The 13748-nt window shown below is 36.6% G+C and overlaps 1 protein-coding gene across 3 annotated transcripts in view; it reads left to right on the forward strand.

Moving 5' to 3' along the window:
* Positions 1-6000: 6000 nt before the first annotated feature.
* Positions 6001-13748, forward strand: part of stmA (Protein EFR3 homolog stmA) — a 42028-nt gene continuing 34280 nt past the window's right edge. For 2 of the 3 annotated variants that reach the window (XM_069820486.1, XM_069820489.1), the window contains exons 1-4: positions 6001-6228; positions 6684-6760; positions 10135-10262; positions 11917-12067. In XM_069820486.1, the coding sequence (XP_069676587.1) occupies positions 6141-6228; positions 6684-6760; positions 10135-10262; positions 11917-12067 (444 nt within the window). In that variant the 5' untranslated portion in view covers positions 6001-6140. Of the gene's footprint in view, positions 6229-6436; positions 6576-6683; positions 6761-10134; positions 10263-11916; positions 12068-13748 lie in introns of those variants that run through there. The other variant, XM_069820487.1, reaches the window with a different exon arrangement.

Raw genomic sequence — 13748 nt, forward strand, 5'->3', positions numbered from 1 at the left:
CGATATGGCATAAAATATATTTTTGTTTACTTTTTAAGAATTCAAAATTAAATGTAATAGGCACCAAACATGAAATCAATCATAGCATGTACGAGTAATTCAACAAATATACTAGAAATAGGTGTCTGTAGAGTAATGGCAAAGTCAAAGGCCGTGGTGTAATTGAACCCACGTTCGAACCTGAGATCAGCTAATTTTTTATCCCCTTGTTAATATTTTATTTAGTACATTATTTTATATGCGTTATTTTATTTTAACGTGAAATAAAGGGGATTCGCACTAATCCAGCAATTTAGTAGTCTATGGTTATATTATTATTATTATTATTATTATTATTATTATTATTATTATTATTATTATTATTATTGTCGTCATTCTATATAATTCTGTCGTGATATATTTTTCTAATTAAGCCTGTACATTGTCGTGACGGTGTAGGGAATTGGTGGCCCAACAGTCGTCCGTTAGCAACGCTACTGACGCGCGCTCGCAGCGTTACTGACGCGCCACTAAAAGTGGCCTCGTCTGAAGGGACACTTATTTTAATTATTTATTCCCTTTCGGCTTTCCAACGTTTCTTCTGGTCGCGTTTATCGTTGAACAGTGTTTTAACGAGCAAATGCTCTTCTTATAGTTCCAATAATATTTCTTGTTGTTGTTGTTGTTGTTGTTGTTGTTGTTCTTCTTCTTCTTCTTCTTCTTCTTCTTCTTCTTCTTCTTCTTCTTCTTCTTCTTCTTCTAAGCCTGTTGCGGCTTCTTTATTTTTTGCCGGCATCTTTTTCGTAGTTGACCAATACTTCTATTTGCATTTTGGGTAGTCTACTTTGGTCCATTCGTTGTATGTGAGCCTATCAATTTGACTGATATTGAACAATAGTATCTTGCGAACCCCTAAATTTAGTCTAATTGTATAATATATCTTAATAAGTGATATTTCCAATCCCCCAAACTAATTTGTTTGTTTTGTTTCATTCTGAATGGGAGGCAAAGGCTAATCAGAATATTCCGGCCTCTGATCGTATCAGAAACCTTGATAAAATTTATATTTAACCCTTGTGGTGAATTTCGGTGAAATCCGGAAGGCCTAATTATTCAAATTCACTCTCCTAACCTCCATGCTGGAGCCTCTGGGATCTTTTAAGCTGCGAAAGAGTGGCATGCGAAAAGCAACGGAAAGCTATGGTGTTTGTCTTTCCCAAGGAAAACTGTAAGCATGGCATGATGACAGTTTCAAATACTTGGGATGTGCTCTAAGTTGTAAAAATGAGCTGCTGTCAGGAAGTCAAAAGGAGGATAACAATGGCAAAGGAGAGAGAGAGGAGCACCTTTTGCGGACCTTTAGAAAAAGAACTAAGGAAGAGACTAGTGAAATGCTGTGCTTATAGCGTGGCATTGTATTGAGCAGAAACATGGACATTACGACAAAGTGAAGAGAAAGGACTAGAGGAATTCGAAATGTGGAGATGTAGAAAAAATGGACAGACAAAATAAGAAATGAAGCTGTGCTAGAAAGAGTCGGTGAAGAAAGAATGATGCTGAAACTAATCAGGAATAGAAAAAGAATCTGGATGAGTCGCTGGCTGAGAAGAAACTACCTAATTAGGGATGCAGCACTGAAAGGAATGGTGAACGGGAGATGAATTCGGAGTAGAAGAAGATATCAGATCATAGACTACATTAAGGTATATGGATCATATGCAGATACTAAGAGGAAGGCGGAAAATAGAAAAGGTTGGAAAATGCTGGGTTTACACTGAAGAACCTGCCCTTGGGCAGAAAACTATGCATGAATATGTGATCAATGCTAACCTAGCAACCTAGTGAGGACCTGTTGCTTCCAAGTAGGCCTACAAGTGGCACCACTGCGCTGTAATCGCGTTTAGAATTGATCCTCGGACACCATGTCATTTGTTTGACAAAGACTACGATATTTTTGTCTATCAGTAGTTATTGGCTAGTTTGTCCAATGTATTTTCTTTAAATATGAATTTTGTTCTATCCTTTTTTGGAAAGATAGGAATTGAGAATTGATTTATTGATTAAGGGAAAGTAAAGGGATGGTCTGAATATGTACTTATAGTTATTTTCTGCATTCTGCAAAAAAAAAAAAAAAAAAAAAAAAACACACACACATTAAGCTACTACTTGTTAAGCTTGAAACAAATCTGCCTTCTCTGAAAAATCTCATGGAAGATTACCTACATGTTTTCCACATCGAGGAATAATTATTTTAAAGTGAATTTCTATAAAATTATAGTTTTTAAAGTTAATGAAAATGTTTGTGAAACAGTGAGCCATAACAATGCACGGCCATCTAGAATGTACCTAGTTACATTGGCAGCGCCAAATTGGAGATTGTAGAAATAAAGATTTTATTCAAACAGTTCTATCACAGTCTAGTACATACAGTCACGAAGCTTGAGTTTTGAGGGTACAAGGAACTATAGACTGTGCTGGTACTATTTCGCATTGTCTGTAATGAGGCGATAGTAGCGATCCTAGTGGTCAGAAACTATCTATGGATGCATATTTACTACCAGAGGCGGCTCGTGAACTTGTGGATTGGGAGAGCTGCAGTAGATTTTGGTACATACAAATTTCACTTCTTGATACCATTACTAATAAGTATAGGACAAAAATAAATGCACTACATATCGAAAAACCAAAACTTCCTGACTTAGTTGGGCGATGTCTGTGGCATCATTTGCTAATCGCTAAAGAAAAAAAAAACTAATACCATCGATTTCAGTCTGAAATTCTGATCGGCAGACACTCAACTTGCAATCTACCAGTTCATTCTGAATTGTCTTAGAATTACCTTTAAACAGTGCATGTTCCAAATGATTTTTGAGAGGCTCATTTGGATTACTCACGGACTGTAACAACCCACGAAATACACCAGAGTCCTTCGAATCGTTTTTTCATCATGTCCCCTAAGGGGAAGTTCATATTGGCCACAAAATTTGATACAATCAATATTTTTTAAAATAATTTCACAGTTTTTTCTCACTTCTTGATTATGTTTGAGAATGTTTGTTCTGTTCGTTTCACTTAATTGCGCAGCAATATTAGTTTTGCCTAACATAGCCAATGAAACAACATTTTTCAGGTAAGATTGCGAAGATTCGTGCTTTTTAATTTTTAGGGGCAAATGTCCTAAATCTGTCACACCACTCCTAGTCTATGCAGTATCACCACCGAAGAGAAGGCAACCACAAATGCTCAGCGTAAATTTCATTGTTATACTTCCTTACATATATGCACTATTTCGGCTTGATGAAGCTTGAGTAAGATTTAAGTCGGGTAACGAACGACCCTTTAATTTCACTTCATTGCATAAATTTTCTCCGCAAGGGAAATTTGAGAAAAATAAAATTAATATTCTGTAATTCGCACACACTCATGCTTGCACATTTGCACTGGTTAAGTTACGGTACTAAAACGTCACACGAAAGCAACACTCAGATATACTGATCCTCAACAATTTTCTAAAACTGGAAAAGAAGTCTCTTTCGTATTTTACGTGCTATATCAAAAGGATTATATTCGTGCAATCATTTTGAGTTAAGACAAATATTAGGTTCTGCTGGAGGCTGGATATATACGTGATAATAAGGCAAAAGAGAATATTAATTTCGTTATATTAACTCGATAAGATTCTACAACAATAAGTATGTGAAGAAAAAATAAACATTTTGTCATTGAGTTTCAAGGGAATAGAGAATCCATTTGACGTAGCATTACAATAACGGTGTGGGAGGGGAGGAAAGATCTTCCCTTGTCTGATTCTGCAAGCCACTGCAGCGAAATATGGGTTTTAAACAGCGGCAGTTTCCCTCCGCTTCCCTTCACCCCTCTACCCCCTGACCCAACAAGACACACTCTCTATGATCTGTCCCACCCGCAGATCCCAGGACGATTTTGAATGCAGTGTCAATTCCAGTACAGTCGACGCGCAAAAAGATTATGCATAAGATAATAGTACATATTCCCGGCCAGATGAAATATAAATTTGCCAATAAAAGCTGTAACAATTCTTATACAAATTAAAATAAATATTATTTTTATTTTCCTGTCAAAGCAGGGAGTGCTGCATTTCGCAGCTCTTATGGACGAGCCGCCCCTGTTTACTACGTATTGAGCTTCGTGACTGTATATACTAGACTGTGGTTCTATCTCTACAACTGTTCGGTATAAACCACATATTCATAGGAACTCTGTTCAAATTGATCTCTCAGAATATTGACCGTTACTCCTGGAACACTCTGTATAAAACGTTTCACTGTAGGTACAATGATTCTCCAATATACATATATAAGCATATAAATGCCCTACGCGGGATTCGAACTCAAGAAATAATAACCCTCATTGATTCGGGAGACATTAAACAGGAATACTCGTAGAATCATTTCGATAATTGGAAAACTTGATTAAGCCAGTGTCATTTTGAATATAATATAATATTAGAACTAATATCACTGCTATTATAATTGGCTTGGCTTTACGAGGGCTGACCCGGGATGGGTCTGTACACTTGTGCACGGTTTGGCCCATTGTAGTCCTATATATGCTATGGTTGTCTAAGATCGTCAGGTGGCCTGGCTAGTATTCGTGAATCCGAAGGTAGGTGGACCATCACGTCTCGTACCTTGATAGAGCTACAATAGGTCCTATTTCGCAGACGAGTAGCCTGATAATCCCAGAGCCTCGGAGTCCCAAGTCCTCCCTGATCAATCGACGCTGATAGATGAGCCATCCTGCCTCTGTACCTGATAGAGCCAGGTCCCGTTCGCACGCGAGTAGCCTAATATGCCCCAGGGGTCCGGAGCCCCAAGCCCTTTCTGTATGAGCATCAGAAACCCGTACTACCCCCAAGACTTTATCCCAGTTTCTTTTTACTATTGCATAGGCTATGACAGATAAAATGAGGGGGTGGAATAATAAAGGGAAACGGGAGCACCCCGAGAAAAATCATCTGCGTCTGCTTTGTCTACTACTAATACGATCTCGACCTGATATGGAATCGAACTCGGGCCGCCTGGATGGAAGACCAGAACACTAGCGCTATTTTGTACTTCATAATGAATATTTTAAGAATTCAGCGCTTATTAGGATTTTATATTAGCGTTTCCATGATTTTTTACAACAAATTACAATGAATGGGCTTGGGAATAATGGACATTGAAGAATATCAACATTACCTGTACATGAAAGATACGGACAAAAACAGAAATGGACTTTAAAAAGTGGACATTAAATACGATGGCCAAAGTAAATATGATTACACGTTGTGCCTGTGGAACCATTTCACCAGCCGTGTCCAGTTGGGGTCGCCGTCCAATCGTCCTCTGTGGTGTCTAGTGGTTATAGTAATAGTTGTATCAATATTACATAGTCTATACATACAATATCATACCGGCATTACATAAAATTATGTTAATATATTAATAAAGATACGAAACATCACACACAATTCTATAAGTTGATAAAAATGTGCATAAAAATATTAATATTCTTTGCTATGTGAACTGTTTTTGCACATGTTTGTACTTGTAAGATCGATCTTCGTCTGTCTAGTGTCTACTGAGCTTTCGTAAGCTGTCTGTCTACTACTTGGATATCGGTACAAAAATGAAAACTACAAGACTATGCGGTGGATCTGGATCGAATTTACATTGCAGATCTAATGGGCTCTGACATTATTTTTAGCTTCGGGCATGCTTTCTGGAAAAAAGAAATCGCTAGCGCATGTATTTTGAGTGCGTCCTCGACCTCATAGTTTTGAAGTTGCTAGTAGCGCGGCGCCTCTATCAGGGGAATGAAGCCCTAGCTGTGTAGCGGGCGGTATCAAGGAAGCAGCAAGGAGTAGCCATTCTGACACCGTCAGTGCTCTGTACAGCTCCGGTGTTTTGAACAGAAAGAGCATTAGCGATGTGATTCGTCGGAGGAGGCTGACGTATAGCAATAATGTCGCGCCTTGGTCAGAATCGTAATGTGAAACATTAATGTTTTCCAGTCAATTTACTTCGAATTAGGTCACCCGAAATGTGACCTATTGACCTCTCGGTCAATGTCAGTGTCACACAATGTGTTCTTTTTATAAGTAATAATATTATAAACGAAGTAACACATTTAATAATATGGCATTTCATTTAGCAAAGTGTTGTTTCGACTCTGAATTACCTGATGTTGTGGATTCTGTTATTCAGAAATGCACTGATCCCGGCTGTAAGTAATCCATATTGTGATACAAAATATATAATTTTAGCTGCTTGCGATATTTTAAATGCTGTAATATTATGTCGTTAAATTAAAGTATAATTCACGCAATTTTTGTAATTCATATTCTAATGTTGGTCATCATGCCAAGTCACAGCCTCACGGATCGTATGCCATACATAAGGCGTGACTTCGTGTTATGAGGGAAAGTTGTGTTGATATGTCATTTTTATACCGGAAATGTTATTTAATTGAGTGTATTTACATATTTTAGTTTATCTTGCTCTGTTTTAGATAGTTATAATCATATTTGAATATTTTGTCAGTCATAAATAATAAACTGCAAATGTGCACAAGTAAGTTAAATTTAATGGGCGGTACCTCCTTAACTTTATTAACATTATTGATTAAGTAATAAAGTTCAAATAACAAGTAAAAATAATGAATATAACGTTACTTTCCAGGCTGCTGTGGGTGCTGCTCGGCATTGAGGCCACGTTACAAGAGACTAGTCGACAACATATTTCCTGTCAACCCTCAGGTTTGTTAAAGAATATTGTTAAATTTCCTCGAATGTAACTCGCATAATATTTCACTCTCCTTCCATACGATGTAGAATAAGTAGAACACAATGCAATGGACAATCTTAACCCAATTTTACGGCACAAGTGAACGTCAAATATCGATGAGACTGCGAATAGGCCTAAGAACATTCCAACTTTGTTAATTGTCAAATGAATTATTATAATTTGTGATGATGTTCATTTTCTTGTGGAATTTAAATGTCTGGTTTTCAGTGTATAGACAAAATATAATTATATTTAGTAACTTAGATACACAGCCATTTTTGAAAGACTGTATAATAAATACACAGATCACACACAGAGATAATTTGACAGTTGGTTACTCTTTTAACATGTTGGCTGCACTGTTTCGATGTAATGGTAGACGTGAAAAATACAGAACAACAAAATAATAGAAGTGCACTGCCGGCATGGCACATGTTACAACAGAAGCAGAAAATAACTGATGCGCTCCTGGTGACCTTGTTGTGAAGTTTAACATTTGAACATTTAAGCGCGAAATTACTAAGTGATTATACGCATATCATATTATTGCAATGTACCGAAGTACTTGTGATATTTCCGTGCAGGAATTCTGCGTTATAATACACTATCTACCAAAAAGTAATTGGGCACCCAGGATTTTACGTGCTAGATGCCATGTTTTGGCGGCTACTATGCAGTGGTATGCAGACAGTAATGTTCACCGGCTGGACTGGCCTGGCCTGCACAGAGTCCTGATCTCAATCACATTGAGCACCTTTGAGACGAATTGGACCGGCGATTGAGGTTTCGGGAAATGCGGCCAACTTCCATTGTCCAACTGAGAGCCATATTGCAAGAGGAATGGCGACGCATTCCAGTGGATATCCTACACAAACTAGTGGAGAACATGCCTGACAGGATGGCTGCTGTTATAGCAACAAGAGGTGGTACCACGACGTTCTAAAGGGGCAAAAACAGTGCCCAGTTACTTTTTGGTAGATAGTGTATGATGAAGAATCGGTGGAGCGGAGAAAAATTATTTTTGGCACTGGGACTCAAACCCAGGTTTTCAGCTCTACGTGCCAACGCTCTATCCACTAAACCACACTGGATTCCAATTCCGATGCCAGATTAAATCCTCTCAGTTTAAGTTCCACCTTGTTTCCCTTTAGTGGCCAACCCTCATTCACTGTGTCACAGATGTGTAATTTAAGACGGCGCTCATTCCGTCAGATCCTGGCCACGTAGTCACTAGTAATGAGTGCACCTCTGCACATTAGTATGTTGGACATTGTGCCACGGTCACACATCTGTGACACAGTGCGTGAGGGTTGGTCACTAAAGGAGAAACTAAGAGGTGAAGCTTAAACTGAGAGAATTCAATCCGGCATCGGATTTGGAATCCGGTGTGGTTTAGTGGATAGAGGTCACCACGTAGAACTGAAAACTCGAGTTCGAGTTCCGATGCCGGAGAGAATTTTTCTCCACTCCACCGATCCTTCATCGAAGAAGAATGTTGAATTTTACTGTCGATTTCCAGAGAATTTTTGGTATTGTTAATTGAAAATCGAGATGTTTCATATATAAACTATATTCTAAAACGTTTGGTATGACAAATAAAATAAATGTGTGTCTATATTATAATGAAAGTTCGTCTGGAAATTGGCAGGTATTAGTGGCATGCAGTTATTGCATTGTGTAAACTTATTGAAAAATTCGTCATTTTTGGATCTCCTTAACTCTTTAACAGTTAAACACATTCAGTGTTGTAAAATAATGATAAATCAAATTAAACATAAAAAATAAAACTTAATTTAATTTAAACATAAAAACTAAGGAGCCCTCAGCTTTGTGGATTGATCTACTGTAACTGCATCACAGGTACAGTTGCACCTATCTGCCCTATGTATTTAAAAATCTTCGTGATATAAAATTATGACCATATATTGTTGATCGTGATATTTGTTGGAAATATTTTGAGTTAAGTTTATTTATTGAAGTGAATCGAATAGCTTTTTGTTCGTGAAAGTAGTGGATATGTGCAATATCACTACAGAATAGCTCAGAGATTTCACTCTATTTGCTCCAATGGACAGTTTTAAAGTATTTGCTGTAATAGAATGTTGTCTCATATTTAATCACAATAAGCTATGGAATGTAATAATTCAAACATACAGAATGTAGGAGGTATAAGTGCCATTATTTCAACTGATGACTATTCATGTCATAGGAAGAAAAAATGTCCTCACAGTTTTTTCCATTTGCATTATTTAACCAGTTATTAAAGTTGACAATATTAGATGTTTGGCAACATTGCTGGATGGGGAGAAGGAAGTTTACAAGTATACTCAAGCGGGTACAGACATACCGGTACAAAACAGATGCTCTCTTCTAATGCAGAAGCAGACCAAGACAATGTTGTTTACATAAAACGAGCAGCAAATACAAACTTTCAATCTCATTAATAGAACATTACAATAAATTTCCATTTTATTTACCAAAATTGCTCTATTTTTTATTGTACGTCTAAAAAATAAACAATAATGGTTTACTGCATAGAATTACACGAACTTTTTTTCCTAATACAAAATTTTAATCTCTCACACTTTCATAAAGCAGTTTCATTTTTAAAGAAATTTCTGGTTGTGTGATTTTCGAAACAGGGTAAGTGACTCCCAGTTTCTAATAATCATTGAGAAACTGCTACAAATGTTCGCCAGTTAGGTAACCTTTTTTGCGGAAGACGTTGACGGTACATCCTTCTTGCCACACTTGAATTACGAGAACTTTCTCCATAAATTAGTAATAACATCATGATATTCCTGAACTGTGATTGACATTGTATCAAATACCCTGTACTGAACTACCATCTGCTTGGCAGGAGACCTATAGACAGGGAGCTTGAACTCAGCTGATCTATACATCTGTGCAGAGTAGTCAGCTGCATGAATGCTGCTGAATATGTTACCACGTCTCTCATGCCAGAATATTAACAAATTTAAGCATGCATTATTATTTAATTTCATGAAAAGTAATAGAACACACAAATGTTTATTTAAACTAATATTAACTTTTTGCTAGATATACCTAGTGATGCAATTGTTTTCGTAATTTTACTAACGATATAAGCAAATAAAATAAGGAAAGAAATATTTTTTTTTCTGGGAAAACTGTAAAGTTTTGACCCTATGTTGTATAAACATTTTTTGATCCTGTATGTAGACCCTCCCCGAAGACTGTGAAAAGGATGGCACTTATACCTCTTACAACATTGTGCGAATTTATGACAAGACTAGGGTAAGGGGAGAGGATTTCAAGAGAGTAACTTAATGATTTTAATAGTGAGTTGTATTTTATATTTGAACAGGATGGACTGGTTAAGAATAATATGGAAAAACTTACATTCTATTCACTGTCGTCTCCCGAGAAATTGGATAGAATTGGTGAATATTTATTTCAAAGAGCAAGCAGAGACATCTATAGGAGAAGGAATGGGTAAGTTAGAAGACATTTAGTAAGAAAATCTTTGCATTATTTTGCACATGCTTTACAATTTTTGCTTCCAGATTATAGCTGTAATGGCAGTATGTCAGTTAACTATATATTAAAGCATTCAATAAATGAACAGACAATTGCATGTTATGTATCTCATTATTATTATTATTATTATTATTATTATTATTATTATTATTATTATTATTATTATTATTATATCATCTATGTTCGAGGTTGCGGGTTCGATCCTGGCCTTGGTCGATGGCATTTAAGTGTGTTTAAATGCGACAGGCTCATGCCAGTAGATTTACTAACGTAAAAGAACTCCTGCAAGACAAAATTCTGGCACACCGGTAACGCTGATATAACCTCTGCAGTTGCGAGTGTCGTTAAATAAACCATAATTTATTTAATCATCATAATCATCATCATCATCATCCATTCATTCATAATTTTCTCCCCAAGGTCAGGTCTACCACTACAAACCCAGCATTCTTCAATCTCTCCTATTATCTTCTACCTTCCTTTTAGTCTCTGCTTATGATCCATGTATCTTAATGTCGTCTATCGTCTGATATCTTCTTCTGTCCCGAAATTTTCTCCCATTCAACATTTCTTCCAGTGCATCCTTCTTCTCAGCCAATGACCCAACCAATTCCCTTTTCCATTCCTGATCAATTTCAGCATTACCTATTTTTTCTTCACTCCTTCTAGCACAGCTTAATTTCTTATTCTGTCTATTTCACATGCTCTATTCTTTTCCATATCCGCATTTCAAAAGCTTCTAGTCGTTTCTCTTCACTTCGTCATAATATCCATGTTTCTGCTCTATACAATAACACACTCCACACAAAGGACTTCACTAGTCTCTTCCTTAGTTCATTTTCCAGAAGTCTGCAGAAGATGCTCATTCATTTTTGTATTACAAGCTTCCTTTCCCATTGCTGTCCTCCTTTTGACTTCCTGCCTGCAGTTCGTGTACACCCCAAGAAGTATTTGAAGCTGTCCTCTGTTTCTGCTGCCTCACTTCGAATTCGCACATTTACCTTCTTTACTTTTCTTTTGATAATCATGGTCTTCATCTAGATTGCGTTTAAATTTATCCCATACTGTTCACAGCTGTCATTTAGCGCCAGTAATATGTCCATTAATATCATCTCTTGTGCTAACAAGGAATTATTATTATTATTATTATTATTATTATTATTGTTGTTGTTGTTGTTGTTGTTGTTGTTGTTTCTTTTGTTATTGAATGGTGCACATACTTTATTATTTTCACGCATGATGAAAATCAAATATAAAAATTGATAACTAGTTTTTTCTCTTCATGATTCCTAAATGAACAATTTAATTGAAGTTGATTGGCATGATGGATGCAAGAAGGTATTTTAAGGTTAGGTAATTCTTTCTTCAACGACCTTTATAAATGTCATTCAGAGTTTTGATCTTTCTCAATAAAAGTTGAAGACAAGCACTGAAAACTGAAGTAACCTGCTCTCTTCACTAACATTTAAGAACATAAGATTAACAGCTGCTACTGGACTGTTGGGTTGAATGGCACGTGTGTGTGGTGTCAGTTGTCTGTAAGTTCGTTGTAGGCAGATAGTTTTTAATCAACAAAATCATTATGATTGAAATGGAATTATGTGATCAGGTTTGTCGTCATTGCTATGGAAGCCATGGACCAACTGTTGGTCGCCTGTCATGCACAGACACTCAACTTGTTTGTCGAGAGCTTCTTGAAAATGGTGCAAAAACTGCTAGAGTCCACAGACCCTCAACTACAGATCTTGGCTACACAGTCGGTATGTAAACATGACATTTTGCGGTTGTATAAAACAGATAATGATAATAATACTTTGTTAGAACAAAGATACATATGAAGACATTATTACAAAAACAGCCCTAGTCATTTTTAATTAAATTGAGTTAAGGGCATATTTTCTACTATTTCAAATGTTTATAAACTCCAAAAATGACACATGTCAGATGCAATAGCCACAAGGATAAACACCAGTTGTACGGAAACAGCTGACATGTGTTGTTCTATTTATTTTTATCGTTCTCTTGAAAAATAGCAATTTTGACAAGGGTTGTTATTGTAATGTTTTTATATAATAATTGTACGAAATGGAAATATAAAAATTGGAAATTTACCTTTTGAAGAAGGTGGAGAAGTTCAAATATCTTGGAGCAACAGTAACAAATATAAATGATACTCGGGAGGAAATTAAACGCAGAATAAATATGAGAAATGCCTGTTATTATTCAGTTGAGAAGCTTTTATCATCCAGTCTGCTGTCCAAAAATCTGAAAGTTAGAATTTATAAAACAGTCATATTACCGGTTGCTTTTTTTTTTTTTTTTTTTATGGTTGTGAAACTTGGACTCTCATTTTGAGAGAGGAACACAGGTTAAGGGTGTTTGAGAATAAGGTGCTTAGGAAAATATTTGGGGCTAAAAGGGATGAAGTGACAGGAGAATGGAGAATGTTACACAACACGGAACTGCACGCATTGTATTCTTCACCTGTCATAATTAGGAACATTAAATCCAGACGTTTGAGATGGGCAGAGCATGTAGCACATGGGCGAATCCAGAAATGCATATAGAGTGTTAGTTGGGAGGCCGGAGGGAAAAAGACCTTTAGGGAGGCCGAGACGTAGATGGGAAGATAATATTAAAATGGATTTGAGGGAAGTGGGATATGATGATAGAGAATGGATTAATCTTGCTCAGGATAGGGACCAATGGAGGGCTTATGTGAGGGCGGCAATGAACCTCCAGGTTCCTTAAAAGCCAGTAAGTAAGTATATAATAATTGCTGTACCTCCAGAAAGAGTAAGTGACATACTCGTGCTAATTTTATTATGTAGTGTACAGCTTAGAGGTGGGATGTGACAGCATTTTGCCGTCACAGCTTCGAACTGTGACAGCTCTGGAAAAAATCGCTGTGGATAGATAATAGTAATTTTGTCACAATTTGATTTTTGTGTTCGGACAATTTTTGGCAATTGTGAATGTTACAATACTCTGGCATTCACAGAATCATTCATTAAAGATCATGGCAGGCAATACATGCCACATTCCAAGGATAATGTCGTCATCAGTCGTGTTTCTTGTTGCTGCAAGTCACAGCTTGCCTGTGTTCTTCAAGTCTTCTGTTCGTGGTCATTTTACAAAGTTAAGGAATACAAGGTGGAAGTGAAATAACCCTGTAGATTTCAGAGCGAATAGCTCATGTTGTACGTAACAAAAAGGTGTAATACCACATTGGTGGAAAGTTCTTAGTTTTCTCAGAAAAGATTTTTATCCCAAATGTTTAACACCCTCTTATACGGTAACTATTGCGAGTAGGATCGTAATTTTTGTCCATATCGATAAAAAATCTAATAAAGAATCATTTATTCCTCTGGTGTATTTCCAGAGTGTGGACTGTTTTTGTGTAAATTTAATTTAAAAACCACTAATTTTAAGTCACTGAAT

Source organism: Periplaneta americana, chromosome 3, assembly GCF_040183065.1.
Source record: "Periplaneta americana isolate PAMFEO1 chromosome 3, P.americana_PAMFEO1_priV1, whole genome shotgun sequence".
Lineage (NCBI taxonomy): Eukaryota > Metazoa > Arthropoda > Insecta > Blattodea > Blattidae > Periplaneta > Periplaneta americana.